Source organism: Giraffa tippelskirchi, chromosome 2 (genome assembly GCF_054371585.1).
Source record: "Giraffa tippelskirchi isolate mGirTip1 chromosome 2, T2T-mGirTip1v1.2.pri, whole genome shotgun sequence".
In the NCBI taxonomy this organism is placed as follows: Eukaryota; Metazoa; Chordata; class Mammalia; order Artiodactyla; family Giraffidae; genus Giraffa; species Giraffa tippelskirchi.
In genome coordinates this window covers 91,376,337-91,395,869 of record NC_137276.1, presented here as the reverse complement: position 1 = coordinate 91,395,869, position 19,533 = coordinate 91,376,337, and the positions used below count along the sequence as shown (strand labels likewise).

Here is a 19,533-nt window from a genome sequence, read left to right as displayed (position 1 = left end):
TCTGCCATTTTTTATGTTTGACGTTTTCCTAGGATCTAAAAGTAACAAAAAGAAAACACCGTAATCCAAAACAAAAATTCAGATGAAAACCAAAAAATCAAACCAAAACAAACAAGAGAAAATGAGGACATGCATCTTTTCCTTACTTTATATAAAAGATAGGGTCACAATCTTCTTATGGTTGGTGTATTATATGCATATATTTGTAGAAATATTTATTTCCTTGAATGCATTTCTTTTTGCAGCTTTTGAAATTTCCATGTAACTAAAATAAGAATATGAAAGAATTCTAAACTGATATTTATAGATTACCACCAAAACAGATCTATACAGGGTAAAGATGAAAGAATACAGTGAATCACTGAATTAAGAGCAGGAGTAAAAACTCACTTAGAGCACCTTTATTAGAGCACTTGCTCTAATTATAGATCACCTTTAATAATAACACAGCTCTTAGAGAGTTACATTTAGTACTGATAGGCACTCACATGACTTTTCCCTACCTCTCCGTTTTCTACATATATTTTTCACCATTATATAGGCTCAAGGTAGGAAAGACAGAAATTATGTGAGCAGACACAATATGGGACATCTTTTATTAATCCTATGACTTTAAGAAGTACGTATTATTCTATCTGCAAAGGTCACCAAATTTCTTAAATCCTACCTTATTTTAGGAATTCCTTCAGCTCTTGAAAAAAGTATTGGAGATCAGAAACTGAGAGTCGACTCCTCAGAAAGGAAAGAAACTACTTACAAATCCTTCAAAAGTCATGTCATCACTCAGCTATTGAAACAAAACAAACCATTTACAGCAACATGGATGGACCTAGAGATTGTCATACTGAGTGAAGTAAGTTAGAGAAAAACAAATATCATATAATATTGCTTATATATGGAATCTTATCCATTAGAGTCTCTAGCATTGTTGTTCTAAATTCTTAGTCTGATAATCCCAACAGCCCAGCCCTGAGTCTAGTTCTGTTGCTTGCTCTGTCTCTTCAAACTACGGTTTGACCTTTTAGTAGCCTTGTAATTTTTTATTTAAAGCTAGACATGATATGCATCAGGAAAAGGAACCCAGTATTTCTTCCTATAGAGGTTTTTGCTCGATTTCTGTGGATTCCTAACATGGCAAGTTGTAATTCTTTGCATCCACCTGCCTGGGTGTCTAATTTTGAGGACAGTGGTTTGCTCTGTGATCTCATTTCTCTAGTTGATCCAAGAAGAATTGGTGATCTTCTGGGTATCTTCCAAGTTTTAGTTGCTGTTAGGATGAAGTGACAGTTTGTAAGCTTCTTATATGCCAGATCAGAAACTGAAGTCCTCAGTCAATATTCTTTAGTTGCAGGAAATGGAAACTTTCTGGCTAACTTAAGGAGGAAAAAAATAAGAATAATAAAAGAAGTAATTTACTGAAGGCTCTGGGTGGCTGACAGAATCACATGAAGTCATATGCAGACAAGTTACGACAAGTACAGAGTTCAGAGATTCTCTGGGCTTGCAGGCTTGCCTTAGGTCACATGCCCCACACTTCACAGTCAGGGAGAGCACTCCCCCCAAAGTGAGTGGGATGGATTCTTCCTAAATTTAGGGTAAAAGGAGCAGGGGATGCATTACAGGGATAGAAGGAAACCGAGAAAAAGAGAAAACCAAGCAACTGCTCAAGTTCTGGTTCACTTCTGATGGCCTTCCACTGGGACTCTTGTTTTTAGTGCTAAGTTGTGTCTGACTCTTTTGTGACCCCATGGACTGTAGCCCCCCCAGGCTTCTCTGCGTGTGGGATTTCCCAGGCAAGACTACTAGAGTAGTTGCCATTTCCTTATCCTGGGTATCTTCTCAACCTAGGAGTCAAACCCAAGTCTCCTGCATTGCAAACTGATTTTTTTTTTTTACTGCTGAGCCACCAAGAAAGCCCCTCCCACTGTGTAGGAGGACCGCAACTAATTTTTTAGATTGGAGACTCTTGAAATTCCTTTCCAATGTTATAATTTTGTACATTCTTTATACTTAATGGATTTTTGGTTCTTAGGGGCTGGTTCTCAATATGAAAAAGTATAAACTATGCTGATACATAGGAATGTCACATTATTTATGAGTTGTGTTATTTTAGACTTCTTTCACTTGGCTTTGTGTTCTAAGTATCCATCTTATATCTCCCTTCAACTATTTAGAGTCAACGTTAAAGGAAAGAAATCTTAGGTAATTCTCTTCCTAATGCTCCTTTTTTCCTTTGAAATAGAACCAAACTCTTTGAAGAGATTTCTGTCTCTTGCCTGATTCAGAATCTGCTTTGCCTTCCAAGGAGAATTAAAGGTGAAAAATCAGGGGCCTAATTCAATCAGTCAGTCAGTTCAGTTGCTCAGTCATATCTGACTCTTTGCAACCCCATGGACAGCAGCACACCAGGCTTGCCTGTCCATCACCAACTCCCGGAGCCTACTCAAACTCATGTCCATCGAGTTGATGATGCCATCTAACCATCTCAGCCTCTGCCATCCCCTTCTCCTCCCACCTTCAATCTTTCCCAGCATAATGGTCTTTTCTAATGAGTCGGTTCTTCGCATCATGTGGCCAAAGTATTGGGGTTTCAGCTTCAACATCAGTCCTTCCAATGAATATTCAGGACTGATTTCCTTTAGGATGGACTGTGGATCTCCTTGCAGTCCAAGGGACTCTCAAGAATCTTCTCCAACACTATAGTTCAAAAGTATCAATTCTTTGGCCCTCAACTTTCTTTATAGTCCAACTCTCACATCCATACATGACTACTGGAAAAACCATAGCTTTGACTAGACACACCTTTGTTGGCAAAGTAATGTCTATGCTTTTGAATATACTGTCTAGGTTGGTCATAGCTTTTCTCCCAAAAGAGCAAGCATCTTTTAATTTCAGGGCTGCAGTCACCATCTGCAGTGATTTTGGAGCCCCCCCCAAAATAACGTCTCTCACTATTTCTATTGTTTCCCCATCTATTTGCCATGAAGTGATGGGACTGGATGCCATGATCTTCATCTTCTGAATGTTGAGTTTTAAGCCAACTTTTTCACTTTCCTCTTTCACTTTCATCAAGAGGCTCTTTAGTTCTTCTTCACTTTCTACCATAAAGGTGATGTCATCTGTGTACCTGAGGTTATTGATATTTCTCCCAGCAATCTTGATTGCAGATTGTGCTTCATCCAGGCCAGCATTTTGCATGATGTACTGTGCATATAAGTTAAATAAGCAGGGTGACAATATATAGCCTTGACGTACTCCTTTCCCGATTTGGAACCAGTCTGTTGTTCCATGTCCAGTTCTAACTGTTGCTTCTTGACCTGCATACAGATTTCTTAGGAGGCAGGTCAGGTGGTCTGGTATTCCCATCTCTTTCAGAATTTTCCACAGTTTATTGTGATCCACACAAAGGCTTTGGCGTGGTCAATAAAGTAGAAGTAGATGTTTTTCTGGAATTCTCTTACTTTTCTGATGATCCAGCGGATGTTGGCAATTTGATCTCTGGTTCCTCTGCCTTTTCTAAATCCAGCTTGAACATCTGGAATTTCTCGGTCCACATACTGTTGAAGCCTGGCTTGGAGAATTTTGAGCATTACTTTGCTAGCATGTGAGATGAGTGCAATTGTGCAGTAGTTTGAACATTCTTTGGCATTGCCTTTCTTTGGGATTGGAATGAAAACTGACCTTTTCCAGTCCTGTGGCCACTGCTGAGTTTTCCAGTTTTGCTGGCATATTGAGCACAGCACTTTCATAGCATCATCTTTTAGGATTGAAATAGCTCAGCTGGAATTCTGTCACCTCCACTAGCTTTGTTCGTAGTGATGCTTCCTAAGGCCCACTTGACTTTGCATTCCAGGATATCTGGCTCTAGGTGAGTGATCACACCATCATGGTAATCTGGGTCATGAAGATCTTTTTTGTATAGTTCTTCTGTGTTTTCTTGCCACCTCTTCTTAATATCTTCTGCTTCTGTTAGGTCCATACCATTTCTGTCCTTTATTGTGCCCATCTTTGCATGAAATATTCCCTTGGTATCTCTAATTTTCTTGAAGATATTGCTAGTCTTTCCCATTCTCTTGTTTTCCTCTATTTCTTTGCACTGATCACTGAGGAAGTTTTTCTTATCTCTCCTTGCTATTCTTGAACTCTGCATTCAAATGGATATATCTTTCTTTTCTCCTTTGCCTTTAGCTTCTCTTCTTTTCTCAGCTACTTGTAAGTCCTCCTCAGACAACCATTTTGCCTTTTTGCATTTCTTTTTCTTGGGGATGGTCTTGATCACTGCCTCCTTTACAAAGTCACGAAGCTCCATCCATAGCTCTTCAGGCACTCTGTCTATCAGATCTAATCCCTGAGTCTATTTGTCATTTCTAAGGTATAATTGTAAGGAATTTGATTTAGGTCATACCTGAATGATCTAGTGGTTTTCCATACTTTCTTCAATTTAAGTGTGACTTTGGCAATAAGGAGTTCATGGTCTGAGCCACAGTAAGCTCCTGGTCTTGTTTTTGCTGACTGTATAGAGCTTCTCTATCTTTGGCTGAAAAAGATATAATCAGTCTGATTTCGGTATTGACCATCTGGTGATGGTCAGCTGGAGGGGCCTAATTGGCTACTTCCTAATGAATGGTTTGGGGAACAAAGAACCATGATTTCCTATTTACAGCACTCCTGATCACCATCTTTTTCTGTGTAGCTAGTTTATCAGTTTGGAATCAGTTTCAGACAACAGAATCCACTCAATAGTTGGGGCTGAAGGGGATTTGTTAACAGGCATTGGTTGTCTTAGACACCCACTGGAAGGATTGGAGGAGTAGGCTCAAAGTTGAGCTTTCTGGAATAAGAACTACAATGCCTCTTCTGTGAGTCAGAGAGCTCACAGGAAGTGGCAGGCTCAAGCTGCTAAACAGTATATCTTAAAGTATACTGTTGTGGATGGTCTGCATTCACAGTTTGAGAAAATTGACATCAGATAGCAATAGGGGAATAGAAGTTACCAAAGGAGATTGTGAAAGAGTAGCAGAGAGGTAGGAGAAAATCCAGGGATTACGGGTCACAGAGGCTGAGGGAAGAGTTTTGGCAGAAGGGAATGTAAAAGGGAATCTAAGAAATGTCCATGAGTCAATAAAGAGGTGGTTGGAAATCTTGTAAGAACCATTCTAGTGAGATTAATGAAGCCAGAATGCAGTGGGTGAAGGAGAGAGTGGGAGGTATGGAAACAAAGACAAGTGTACACCACTCTTGCAGAAAGCCTGGCTGTGAAGGAGAAGAAAGAGTGGGGTGGCTGTCAGAGTGTGACATAGTGGGAAGAGGGTGACTCTTTTTTTAGAAGATGGGAGAAACTAGTAGCACATTTTAAAATGTTTATGAGGAGAATCCTATCGAGTAGAAGTAGTTGAACATGCAGAAGAATAATGTGCAATAGATGGAGTGTGGTTCTTAAGGAGATGAGAAGGGGTAGGATGAGAGATCTGAGGAGACAGTGGAAGTAGGAGGATCAAAGAAATGAAATACCGGCAATGGAGAACAGGAGGGTCACTGGGCAGCCCTGAGTCCTTATAGGGAAATCTGTACATTAAGAATGACATATTTCAAATATTTAAGATACAGATGTATCTCAGAGGTGGTGAAGGACTCCAGGAGATGGTGAATGACAGGGAAGCCTGGTGTGCTGCAGTTCATGGATCATAAAGAGTCGGACATGACTGAGCAACTGAACACAATAACAAGATACAGATCCTAAAATGCTGGACTGGCTGAGTGAAGGTGGGATGGGAGCTGTGCAAATCCTATCCGTACATAATTGGGACACTAGAAGACCTTATGGATCAGTTGTTTCTGATTACATACAGTAAATACAACTTAAACTGGGTTGTATAATGAAGGAAATGTATTAGCTTAAAAGGAAAAGTTAAAAATTGTGTAGGCTTCAGGCATAGGTTGATCAAGGCTCCCTTTGTGATTTACTCTATTTAGGCCCACTCCATGTGCTGGCTTTGTTCTTATTCTTCCTTCAGGGTTACACTTGGACTGCTAGCAGCAGTCAGGGTTGAGGATTCCAGAAAAAATTGGAACCATAAAAAAAGAGTGGAGAGGGAAGAGGGAAAATACTTGCCTTCTTCCTTCTATCCAATCTCCCACCATTTCTTCTTCTCTTGGCAGAACCTAACAAAAGCCAGAGGGAAGGGGGCATAGAATCACAGAAGAAACGAGCGGAAGAATGGGGAAATGGGTCTGTAGGCAAACAGGCAGATATCTGGCACAGGCCCAAGAGATGCATGCATGCATGCTAAGTCACTTCAGTCATGCCCGACTCCTTGCAGCCCTGTGGACTATAGCTTGCCAGGCTCCTCTGTCCATGGGAATCTCCAGGTAAGAATACTGGAATGGGTTGCCATGCCCTCCTCCAGGGGATCTTCCTGACCCAGGGATCAAACCCATGTCTCTTGCATCTTCTGCATTGGCAGCCATGTTCTTTACCACTAGTGCCACCTGGGAAGCCCTGGCCCAAGAGGTATTGAACAGCAAAAATAGAGTGACCTTGGAGCAAGGTATTCAGAGCTCCTCCCAGCACACAGAACCTGAGGAACCCACACCAGCTCATGGAGGGCCTGGCCTTCCTAGATCCTGGGAGGTGATGACTGTCAGGAACTGGTGGGACAGTATGCTATTAGAAGTGGTATGACATTGTGAGTGTGAGTTTGCCTCCCAGTGATCCAATTCTTCTCTGCCTACAGTTAGTCAGGGCATAGCTGAATGAATCACTGAGAGGCATTCATATCACATGGAGATCCTGGGTGCTGGAAGCCAGCTGCAGTTCTAAGCCAGGACTTGGGGCTGATTTTGGGAAAGGGGGCAAGCACACTTAGATTATGCAGCTATATTACATAAGCCAAGCATACTTGGAAAGAAGAGGGTGGGATAGCCAGCCATGTGCTGGGCTGTGGTTGCTATTATTTGGGGCTGCTGGCATATATTTTCCTCCTTCCTTCTGTAACCAGCTGCTTCAGAACTTGGATAGGAACCCTGCATGGGTAAGACACTCAGCTTGGACAAGTGCTTTACACAGTGCCCATCAGCCCAAACCTTCAGTCTCCCATTGTCCTTGTCCTCATGCTCCCTAAGAGTTAGAATTACAGAGGTATGCCTGTGCACCAGATGGCCAAGGGGATGGATGATGAGGTGGACAGCTGTTTTTATCTGCCCATCACCCCTTCCTTTGGGGAACTGAACTTTCCCCTCCTTGTAGTTCTGGAAAGGGCTGTAAATCACAAGCACCTGTACCCTATTACCTTAGAAGAGTCCATGTGAGCAGGGGACAGATACAACAGGGCCAGGAAGCAGCTGAAGTTGGCTCTCTCTCCCTAGAGAGCCGCCTGTTGGGGGCAGGAGTTCCCAGCTGGGATCTTGAGCTCTGTCCTGTTCTTTGTCCTTCTCGAGGTCTGGGTGGTCAGCTTTGTGTGTTCTGGGAATCGCCCGGTACTGAGAGGAGAATTTTCTGTTCCTAATAACCAAACACCCCTACCTGAAACAAGAGTCAACATGATTTAAGGACTTTGCAATCTCAGAGCTTGAGAACTGAAGTTGGGTCTCCCTTGCTAGTATTATTTGTGATGGAGATGAGGCAAAGTTAAACACATCACAGGGTTCTGGGACAGGTTGTATGGGCATAGAAATTCATGGACTACATGTGCCCTTGAAAAATAGTGCGGTGTAAGGAAAAGCTTCATTACTTGGATTACATATTTTCTTAGACAATATGGCTTCAAAATAACTCGTGAATTTTTTCATCTAACTCAAATTTTAATACACTAAAGGGGACATCCCGGGTAGTCCAGTGACGTCTGTGTTCCCAATGCAGGGGGCCTGGGTTCAATCCCTGGTCAGAGAACTAGACACCGCGTGCTGCAATGAAGATTTCAAATGTCACAACTAAAAGATACCACATGCTGCAACTAAGACCTGGTGCAGCCAAAATAAATAAATAAACAAATCTTATAATTTAAAAAAAAGTAATATACTAAGAGTGCTTCTTCAGGACAAACTTCCATTTCCCCATTCTACCTGTTCATTTCTATAAAAAGGATAATGTCTTTTCTTATGTTTATTAGTGTCATCGTCATTGCTTAGTTGCTAAGTTGTGGCTGACTCTTTGTGACCCCATGGACTATAGCCCACCAGGCTCCTGCATCCATGGAACTTTCCAGGCAAGAATACTGGAGTGGGTTACCATTTCCTTCTCTATATTAGTGTCATACATGCTATGAATTTAGGAATGTTTGCTGAAGGTTGTCTTCTGAACATACAGAGAATGTACAAATGCAGTCCTAAACATGATGCTTGCAAATAATTTATTCTTAATTCATACATTTTTCAGCAAAAAAAAATGCATAGTTATTTATACAGATATTCATAGTCAAGATCATAGGGAACAAATGTCTTAAGAAATCGAAATCATGGCGAATTATACAACAGACATGACTCATGATTTTTGTTCAGCTACATGCACAGAACTGACCAAGTGATAGCTATTTCTATGAACTATTTTTGCTTAATGTATCAGGTCATATGGGATTATGATTAAATAATGCTTTTCTGGGAGATTTCACCAACGATTTGAAACCATACTGTAGTGCCTGTTCACACACCCTGAGAAAGCCTCGCTAGCTAGCTAAACACAGCTGTTTAGGATGTAGGTGGTGACTGCAGTTAAGGTCGCTTAAGAATTAATTTAGCAAGCAGTGGAAAAACATTATTCAGTGTCTTTTTTCATGCCTGCATTTTCCTTTACTCTCCTCTTCCTCCATTAACATCATTAAATGAACTTAAAAAATACTGACACAAGGAGGTCTCTGTTTGGTCACTGGTAAATCCTCTCTCTGCCTCTGACCTGAGTGGGGGAAAATGTGTACGGCCCTTCAATTAATAACTTCAAGTGAGGACCTGCTGGTTGTGCATCCTTGTAAATCTGAGTGCAGTCAGTGTACTTAAATCCTTACTTTAGAAATGGATGAACCTCCTAAGGCAGATGGTTTGAGAAGGCCTAAATACACATGGAATCCTTTTAGAAACCTTTTGTCTTCAAGGCTGAGTTTGTGGCAAGTGAAGGCTTTGAGGGTGGTGGACACAGTCTGGGAGAAGGCTGAAATGGACAGAGCTCAGAGCTAGCACGTGCTTTATTTAGAGAGAAGAGTGGGCATGGTATCCTCCCCTATCCCTGAAATAGAGCCTTTTCCTGCATGGCATGAGGCTTTATTCTTCTTTCTGCTCCAGAGAAACCAGGAGCGGAGTGTCCAGGGCTGCACATTTTCCTGGCTATATTATCCATGAGCCTACTATGTTTGATGAGTGAACCCTCATCAACGTGAACTGGGCCTCATTTCTGTATTGCCTTGGTACTCAGTTGCTTAGTTTTGCTAATAGCCTCCATAAAAGGAAACAAACCTGGTAGAAAAGTAGATCATCTGTGCTCAGCCTTGTTGGAAGAGTGTATTTAATGACATTTCTAACTATAATAGAATTTTGAAAAGACTTTTAAATGCAGCCTAGTGACACACCTATAACATAGTTGACCTGTTTTCTTCTTTTTTAGAAAATGATTTTATCCATCTTTAAACTATACACTATTTACATGTTTCAAGACCTCCTAGGTCTTTATCGTTTGGGTAAGAGCTCCAGGTGATTAAATTCCCAGGACAAAGATGAGGCTTTCCAAAAAGCGCTGGTTCTCATCTGTGTGCTAAGGCCAGTTTTTACAAACAAATTGCTATTATAAACATTTAAATATAAAATTAGAATACTCCTCTAAAAATTTTGCCTATTAATTTTCATTTTTGCATCCAGCATACTACAAATAGATCATGCTATCTAACTAGAGATTGACCTAAAAGAGGAAATAAAATCAATGTGTCCCTGTTCTTCATCTGGAAACAAGGGTTATTTACACGGGGTCCTTTCTCAAGGTTGTGGTGAGCTGTGAGAAGGAGGGCTGTTTCTTCAGGATGGTTTAGAAACCATCCGAAGACACCTGCCACCCCCGACTCCTGCTTGAGTGCTTATTGCATATTTTAGGTGGAGTATAAGGCATGAGAAAGGTGGCCAGCTACTTTTACACATTCGAGAATAATGTTACACATTCAAAAAATGCCATGTTTGGAACAGCTTTCAGAGATTGTTTAAGAACAAAAAGTATTAAAGGTCGTGCATTTAGAAGCTTTAGAAGCTTCTGCATTTAGAAGCACAGTACATTGGAAACATTTTCAAAAGCTCAAACCCAAAAGTGTGTTTCACTGAGTTAAACAGTCAATATGTGAGCATTTCTGCTGCATCTAGGTATGTGTTCAGAGCTTTAAAAAGTCACATCCTGCCACAATTAACAGCCAAATGAGCATTCTTGGCCTCTGACCTATAAATAAACACTCTAATTCTGCAACTCACTGACAGACTCTGAAGAAGCTGTTTGGAAACAAAAAGTCCACAAACTGGTTAGAAATCTGCAAACCAGAAATGCAATCCATTCGTCCTTTTTCTAATGACGACAAAACTTTGCACTGGCTTTTGGAAAAATGATTAAGAAGAGTGGACATCTATTTTCACAAGTAAGAAACAGTTATTCATAATATTGAAGGAATAAACTCTTCAGTAGGAAGACATGCAGACTATCACAACATAGTACAAGCAGTACTCAGCTTCCACCAATGATTGTTGCCTTTGTCAGTGTGTCTAGACTCATTCGCTGTCAGGAGATATATGTCAGAGAGTATTGGCAATCCTTCAAGAAAATGATTCAAAAGGTGATTAACAATTGGCTGGTGCTATCCCCTCATGCCTTTCTGCCTTATGTCCTAATTTTATGGAGACAAATTAAAGACATGAAGCCACGGGTACATGTGCTACTCAAAATATACCTAGGTGCTTGTGCTCAGGTCAAAACTTACAGGATGTGGTCAGACTGACAAACAGAATTCTTCATCTGCCTATATGAGCACGAATGCCCCGGGAATGCACATGCTTTTCTAGGGACAAAATGTAAAACTCAGCAAAATTGTCCGTAATTAAACTTGTCCCATTCTGACTGTGTGAATCGAATCTTCCTCATTCTTCCTTTTCCATGCCTTCTTCCTAGGTTTTTCACATCTGATATTTTTTTCTAGATAACTTTCTCCAAGTTAATTTTTTTCTGAAACAAGGTACATAGGTTACAACACACCTAAAGGAGGGGAAAAGCTAAAGAACATTAGTTAATCTTAGCTAATCTTTGGAGGTATAAGCATTTAAGTTTACATTAAAAAAAATTAATTACACTATCTATGAAATGCACACTTAATAATATCACAGTCTAGGCACTTTGGATGAATCTTACTTCATAGTGATATGAACACTATGAACCTTCCAAAAGTGATTGTTATTTATTAATTACCTTTATTAATTAGTAGTGATGACAAAATTTTCAATTCTTTGTGCATATGCCTGCTCTCCCTTCACCTGGATTATACATTAAACTTTCTAGTTATTTTTACCTATAATATTCACACAGACCTAGAATCAGAAAGAAAGAAAAGGAGGGAAGGAAGGAAGAAAACTAAAGAAAGAAAAAAGAAAGAAATCAATTGTGGGTAAATTAAGATGTTAATGAAATAAGATTCTATGCATTGTTCTTAGACTAATAGGAGAAAAGAACCAAACCCAGTGGCTTAGGACATTGTGCTTATGGCCCAGGTCAGAGTTGGGCCCCTGGTCAGAGGGTTTTTTCCCAGTGTTCCTACCTCTGTTCCATCAGCAGAGGGTAACGGCTGTAAAGATATGGATTGTTCCTGGCCCAGCATCTTACATGCAGAAGGTGCTCAATGATCACTAAAGGCATTACATGAACAAAAAAATGAAAAGCGGCTCACAGGACCCTTACAGAGTGAAGTTAGCAACGGCAGAGTTCAACAGGTGAAGAAAACTCAAGAGGATAAAAAGTAGTTAAGTGGTTAATAACAACATTTTGTTTACAACATTAATCTAAATTCAAGGATGTGTGCGTGCGAAGTCGCTTCAATCATGTGCGACTCTGCGCCCTTATGGACTGTACTCAGCCAGACCCCTCTGTCTGTGGGATTCTCCAGGCAAGAATACTGGTGTGGGTTGCCCTGCCCTCCCTTCAGGGGATCTTCCTGACCCAGGGATTGAACTTGCATCTCCTATGTCTCCTGTATTGGCAGGCAGGTTCTTTACCACTAGTGCCACCTGGGAAGGCCAAATTCAAGGACAGCCATCTCTAACCTTGCTGTTTTGTAATTATAAGGTAATCAATTAAAGGAGGAAAAAAATATATATCCAGTTAGTGTCAATGTGCTTGGCCAGGCATCATAGCCATGTGAATTAGTAAACATAATTGAGCACACAACCATCCCCACATTCTAATTATGTCACCTTGGGGGACCAATGGTATAACCCTGAAATGGAGATAACCCCTACTGTATCTTTCTCCTACTAGAGTTTTGTGCATATTAAATCAAGTTGTGAAGAGATCTGAAGATTAAAATCCCTGCTTGTTATTGCTGTTAGCTCTCAGATTCAGCACCAAATCAGAAAAAGCTACAAAAATCATCTCCATCCCCAGATTTGGCATTCTTCAGAATGATCCCCCTGAAGCAGTAAGATGAATTAGGTGAAATGGGTTTTGACTGCAATCACTTACAGGCAGGATTTATGAATGGAAACATGGGAAGGCCACTCTGGCCAGCTGTGAAGCCCCACACTTTCTTCCTGGGCTATTTATAGAAAGTATACGGCCAGGGGGAAAGATCACGTTTATTTTTACAAGCCACTCATGACATGACTGAAGAACTCACTTCCTCTCTCTGGGAAGGTCACCCTCTTCACCTGAAGGTGCAGATACAAAAGTGACAGGAAAGAAGGGGACCCCCTCCACCCGGGCCAATTAAGTCAGCCTGAGTCAGCTCCAGAGACCAACCCACAGGGTGACAGGCATGCAAGTCAAACACCCTCATTTCCCAGGCATGACTGCTCCTTGAGATGTCACCTAGATCATGACTATCAAGTAAAAATAAAATGCATTACATAATAGGGTTCAAAATTCTACTGCTGAAATAGGTTGCACAGAGATAAGGGAGTGCATTTTGACTTCTCATTTGTGCTACATTTCAAACAGCTGAACACTATAAACGAAGACTGAATTTTAAAGGATGCAGCAACATGGAGAGTGTGAAAAAACATTTTATGTGAAAAATATTTTACAAGCAATTATACTGTGATTTCCATATTATCCCTGAAATATGTAATACACCTGGAGAGTTCCATGCAAATGTGGAGACTGAGTAAATATTTGCTGATTCTCAAAAACCATCTTTTACCTTGACTGAAATCTGATATCATTTAGCAAATAACATATATAGTTTCACAAATCATCCCTTGGTCTTATGTAGTATATAGGGTACCTATTGGAACATAAAGTAAAGCCAAACCACTGTTTTCCACCAGAATGTCCTTTGTCAATGCTGTCTGTGGTACATAAAAAACCAAGATGGAGTAGGAAAGGGAAAGTGCAGGAAGGAAGAGACAAAGGGAGCAAAAGTGAGACTTCACCCTGCAGAAACCTTCCAGGGGAAAAGTGTGTCATCTTACTGAGCTCATGCATCATAATCACTTGAAAATGATATGGGTATAATTTTATCCTTAAGTGGCCTCTGCTTAAGGACAAAGACACAGGGCAAGAAGAGAATTTTGTTCGAGAACCTGGAAGATCGCCAACAAAAATTTAAAACAACAGATACGGGCTTAATTTCTCAAATTCATCAACCTTTTTTAGAAGTCTGTCTCTAGAAAGTTTCTTCTGAAAAAGGAGGTCACTATTTTACCATCAAGACCCAAAATACTTCTCAACCTGTTCATCTAGCTTCCAAACCAACATTCTTTGGGGTTCTAGAAGAGACAACAATGACATGCAAATGAGTTTGCCTGCAGAAATAGCCCGATTTCCACAACTGTCCTTGAACACACGTTCCGAATGAAGTTACAGCTGAGTATTAACATCCATGGCAGGCACAACTCTCAGTCTCTGTAATGTAACCTAACAGGAATCTCCTTGCACTTGGCCAACGATGAGACACTGACACCTATCAGCAGATTTGCAAAGTGTATTCATGATCCCATTAAGAGGTCCTAAGTCAAATACAGACATACGTAAAGTTTACCTCTGTGTGCAGTTAACACACAAGGATATTGGTTCCTCAGGGAGTTGTGCCAAACCTCTCTGTTTACAAATACAGTAGCGATTAGAAGCATAAACAAAAACAGCAGTCTTGGCAGGAGCGCCAGCCTACCAGTGCTGAGGTAAATGTTCATCTACCTTCTGTGCTTGATCTAAATTATACCGTGAAGTCAAGACTTCCCCATTCAATGACTTACTTGGCTCTTCACCAAAAGGAATTGTCAGTAAGTGTGATAAGCATTTAAATCACCTCAGTGGTTTGTGTTAATCTAGAGTTGCCATCTCAGGACCAGGATAGCATTTATGAGAACTATGTTAAGTAACACTGGCCAATGTGGTTGTCAGACAGGATCTCAGGAATGTGTTTCTCAAATTTTTCAATGACTTAGGGTGACTGCCATTCATTTCCATAGTCTGGACCCAAATGAGACTTCAGTGCTTAACTAGGCAAAGGTCATCTTATTTAGCTTAAACTACAACTCAAGTAACATACTCCTGACTTTTCATAACACAACTGCCACATTTAATCCTGAATACTATGACTTTAATTTTAAGCAAGAATAGATGGGCACAGTCACATTCTCCAGTGACTGCATTAGGAACCATTGCTATAGTAGTGGGTTGGTTTCTTCTCCTTGTAGAGAAGGCAAATGTTCTGCATGTCCCGGTAAGCCATTTTTGGTCCTACCAAAAACAACCAGCACCATCTTCCTTCCCTCCTGAGTGGAATGTTAAACCTTGATTTGCAATCAAGTAAGAAAAGCTTACTCCTACTGCTCTTCCCATGTAAGAAACCATTGATATTTTTGAGGACCAGGCATTTGGGCATTGCTTCAAAAGGCACATTTATTCCAGTGGCAATTTAAATCAGTAGAGAAGGAGAGAAAAAGATTAAAAACAAACCAAAAAAAAAATCAGATGGGTTTTATGGACTACATTAAAGTAAACAGGAATCTGGGATCTATACAAACCATTTAGCTCCTTCTCAATAGTTTAACTAGAGTCCCTACAGTAGAATAATTCACAGTTGTATCACGACACACACAGGCCTCCAAAAAAATACTGTGTAAAAAAAGTAGCTGAGAACTCTCAAGCAATTGCCCTGATGTCCAGTTCAAGTGTATGCAATGCAGAACTGCTGCGAAATTCAAAACTACATGACAAAGAAAATTCAGTGCAGATCACAGGCTTTGATAAATTATGAAAAACCATTGTATATATTACTATTTAAATAACATCTGAGAAAACATTTTGAAATAATTAACATGTGTTCACAGTCCATGCATTTTCTAGCAGGTTAAGCCCTGGGTTTGTGTCTCCGTGCTGATTTTCTACAAAGGTCTATTCCTCGACAAATTCAAGCATTCCTCAGAACCAAATGGAAGTACCCAGGGATTTCATCTACTTACCCTCTTTCCTCCATGCCTGACCTCACAAGGGTCACTTGCTATTACCTCTGGCGGAGAAGACGACTGGAAAATCGAACCGTTTGGGGTTTTAGTGGGGGTTTTATTCGCTGCCTTAGAAGAATCCCTGATGTCACAGACACTATCTGAATTTTCTCCAAGGACAAGAACCAGCTGCCCTATCCCTCCCATTTGCGCCACCTCCCTCTCCAAAGCCCCAGGTGCCCTAAGACCCTCCTGCCTTGCTGGACTTTTCCCCTGTGGTTCCGCAGCACCCTCCTCAAGCAAAGAAGGAAACACAACAAAACTTCAAAACAAACCAACAATAGAAACTCCAAACAAACTGGTGGGCGAGCCGGCAGCCTCCCCCAAGGAGGAGGCTCACTTTTTACTGCAGAATTCGGTGTTGCTGAGGAACTTCTTGATGACCAGCCCCAGGCAGACGACCAGCAGCAGCATGTAGCCCACGGTGCCCAAGAAGGTAGGAGCGTCCGGTGGCTCCTTGAGGAACTGGCGCAGGCCCTCCTCCACGTAGTACACCTGATCGTAGATGCTGAGGAAAGTGAAAATGTGGAAGAGCTGGTGGCTGTGGCCGATGATGTCGAAGAGGCCCGGCTGGATGCGCTCGGGGATCTTGCTCACGTTGAAGAAGGCAGCCACCACCAGCCAGAAGTAGCGGCGGTAGAAGTGCACGAAGAGCGTGGGGTTCTCCCCGCGCAAGTCAAAGAGCCAGCTCTCCAGCATGATGGGGCAGGCCATGCTCAGCGGCATGACGAAGACGAAGGTACGCAGCGCGAACGGGTAAGAGCACCAGTCGGTGCGGCTCTTGCAGCAGGCCACGGTGCAGGCCACCGCCAGCACGAAGGCCACGGGCAGCACGAGCGCGCGGTAGGCGGCGATGAGGCCCGTGCAGTCCACGTGCCAGCCCAGGCGCTGCTGCACGTACGGGGTCATCACTCGGGCGTCCAACAAGCTCAGGCCCGGCAACAGGTAGTAGTAGTAGGCCACGGTGCTGCCGAAGCCGTAGTAGCTGATGGACGCGTAGTCCAGGTAGAAGAAGGCGGCGCGCAGGCGCAGCGACAGGCAGCTGAACACGTGCGCCGTGCAGCTCATGGCGAAGGTCAGCAGCACGCCCGACGCGTAGCACCACAGCGGCAGCAGCCACGGATGGTGGAAGGGCACGTCGCGGCCGCTCAGGAAGAAGAGGCGGCAGAACTTGCTCAGGAACAGCAGTAGCGGGATGAAGTGCGTCCAGAAGTTGAGCGTCTCATTGGTGGGCTTCAGCACCGAGGCCAGGCACTCCTGCGCCGTGCACGGCAGCCGCCGGTAGCCCGACAGGATGAAGCACTCCACGAAGTCGTCGGGCACCTCGTCCCAGCGCAGCAGCGGCTTGGCGGATGCCAGAGAGTCCCCGGAGGCCAAGGCGTGGGGACGCGAGGCGGCCTCCGAAGCCGCCGCGGTCGTGCCAGGCGGGCTCTTTGTGCCCGCGCTCCGGGGTTGCAGGCGCCGCGGCATGGTGCCCGGGGCTTGGCTAGGACGCGCACCGGCGACCTCTGGCGCCGACTCCGGCGCGCTCGCCAGTCCCCGCCGGCCGCCGTCGGAGCCTTTGTGCGCGCGCCGGGGGCGTCGCTGCAGGTTCAGGAGAATACCAGAGCCTCTGAACAACCGTTCCTAAAAAATAAAGAAATAAATACAAATAATCATCTATCTCCAAGCCTCGTACCAACCGGCAGGAGCGCGCGGGGCACGGCGGCCCCTTCGCCAGGCTCCCCGCTACCGGCTCGCGGCCGCCCGCGCTGCGGCAGCGGCGGCGGCGCGACTGACTGCGGCGGCGGCGGCGCTGCTGCGGTGACTGGGCATCGCGCGGTGCGGGCGCAGCCGCCGCCGCCCCCGGCTCGGGAGGCGGGGATGGGGGGAGCGGAGGCGCTGGAGGGAGGGAGGGGAGGGCGGGGGCCTCCCCGGCTAGTGTTTCGCAGCCGCCTCGGGGGATAGAGTTGTCCCCGGTCTCGAGTTCCGTACCATCCCTCCCCCGCTCCTCGGGTAGCCGAAGCCCGATCTGGCCCGTTAATGATTGATGCGGGGGCCAAAGGCTGCGCCAGCGACTCGGCGGCCCGCGCCGAGGGCGAGGGTCGGCTTCGGGATTCGAAACCCGACAGCCACGCGGGCGTTCGAGAGGACACTGGGGAGCCGCGTTCGCGGGGGGCGGGGAGCTGCGGCCGCAGAAGGTGGGGAAGAGGGTGAGAGGAGAGCGGCGGGCGAGTCCGAGCCGGGGCAGGGCGCAGGGATGCGCCGACCGTAATCTCGGGAGCGGGCGGGGGCGCTCCGGCAATCTGGGGCTTTGAGGCCGCGTCTGGATCAGGCCGTGTCGTTGTCAGATACCTGGGACTGCTCCTCTCTTTGCGTGTGTGTGTGTGTGTGTGTGCGTGCGTGCGCGCGCGCGGTTCTCACTCTCAGCACCATGTCAAGCGTTAGTTTATCTCCTTTCGTCTAGCGGACTTATTCAGGTGCGTCACCAACCTCCTTTCGTCCTTGCCCGATTCAAACGAACGACCCTCTAAACTGGCCTGTGGTCATGATCACGAGCCCTCGGGGGTCGCAGCCCACCCGTGCTCCCGTGTCTTCAACTAAGAATCTTGTTTGGAGCCCAGAGTCCTACAACTCAGGGCGGGCTGCTCAAACTCAGCATTTTAATGAAAAATTTCAGATGAAGATCAGGGGATTCGGAAAGCCTGTAATGATCTCAGAAATTTATTAAGAAGAGATTCCCAAGCAGAGCTGTGCCCGAGTCAAGGGCTGATTATAAGTGGGGGATGTTGATGACGGAAGACCTCAGGGAGGAGGTGCGTTCTATCCCGAATTGAAAAGAGAACGGAGACCAATTCGTGGAGATTGGGAGGGGTGGCTTGGAAAAAGCTTTATGCATAATTTAGCAGAAGTACCTGGCAGGCTAGGTTGAGTGGCAGAAGGCCAGAAGAAAGGAAGACTGAAGAATGGAAAACGGCTGTGATGCACTGCGCTGTGAAAATATGCCCTTGAGCCTTGTGAAAAGAGGGGCTAAAAACCCTGCCTCCTGTAAAATGTTTTATCATTTCGCGGAAGTTTCTCTTAGTGATGCCCTGGAGGTGTGACTGAGTCTGACTTACATCACTGACCTGCTGTAGAGTGTCGTGACAATAGAGGCTAACATTCAAGGAGCCAGGCATTGTTCTAACTGCTTTACAGTTTTAAAAATCATTTAGGTATTATTATTTTTCTCATTTTGCTGATAAGGAAGTGGAAGCACCACAACGGTAAATAATGGGCCTAGTTGGCAGAAGGGGGTTATGAACCCTGCAAACTGCTTCTGGACCTTATGTACTTAAAGCAGAACATCCAACAACCTGGTTTGCTCAAAGGAAACTATTTTCATTTCATAAATGAAAGGCCGCTTTCATCACTATAACAAATCCTTTAAGTAGGTCAAGGAAGGTTTACTTAGTGGTGGCTCAGAGCACTTAAGTTATGGATAAGAATTATTTATAACTAGGAAATCATTCAGTGTTGTAAACGTCTAAAATTACTTAGAGGTATCAGAAACAAGTTTCAGCCTTCTCTTTCAAAAAAAAAAAAGTTTTCTATTAGTAACTGCTTTAGCAAACTCTTACACAATTAGGCCAAAGGTGCACTTGGGTCTTGTGCCTTTCTGAACTATCACAAATTCCTTATTGAAGGGTTTTAGATAAATGACATTTTTCTGTAGTTACTTAACTGTATCTTGTTTTAGTATTTTTGTTTTGCTACTGTCTGTTAACCTTGTTTTAAAGCAAAATCTAATTTCATTTCACATTTGGACTAAGGATCCAGGCTAATTTGTAAAAGAGATGAAGATTCAGGCATTTATAAATCTAACCTAGGAATGATAAAACTGAATCC

At 43.6% G+C, this 19,533-nt stretch overlaps 1 protein-coding gene across 4 annotated transcripts; it reads right to left on the bottom strand.

Annotated features, from left to right (window-relative positions):
* Positions 1 to 8,331: 8,331 nt before the first annotated feature.
* Positions 8,332 to 18,731, bottom strand: PAQR9 (progestin and adipoQ receptor family member 9). 4 transcript variants are annotated; one of them, XM_081569514.1, is made up of 4 exons: positions 18,561 to 18,731; positions 16,007 to 17,292; positions 15,625 to 15,687; positions 8,332 to 11,176 (listed from the first exon to the last, which is right to left on the bottom strand). In XM_081569514.1, exons 1-3 carry the CDS (start codon positions 18,708 to 18,710, stop codon positions 15,666 to 15,668), a joined length of 1,458 nt encoding a protein of 485 aa, XP_081425640.1. In that variant the 5' UTR covers positions 18,711 to 18,731; the 3' UTR covers positions 8,332 to 11,176; positions 15,625 to 15,665. The 4 variants fall into 4 exon arrangements, with proteins under 4 accessions (XP_081425640.1, XP_081425643.1, XP_081425642.1 ...); XM_081569517.1 differs by lacking the exon at positions 18,561 to 18,731 and adding an exon at positions 17,641 to 17,765; XM_081569516.1 differs by lacking the exons at positions 15,625 to 15,687; positions 18,561 to 18,731 and adding an exon at positions 17,641 to 17,765.
* Between the last annotated feature and the right edge of the window lie 802 nt (positions 18,732 to 19,533).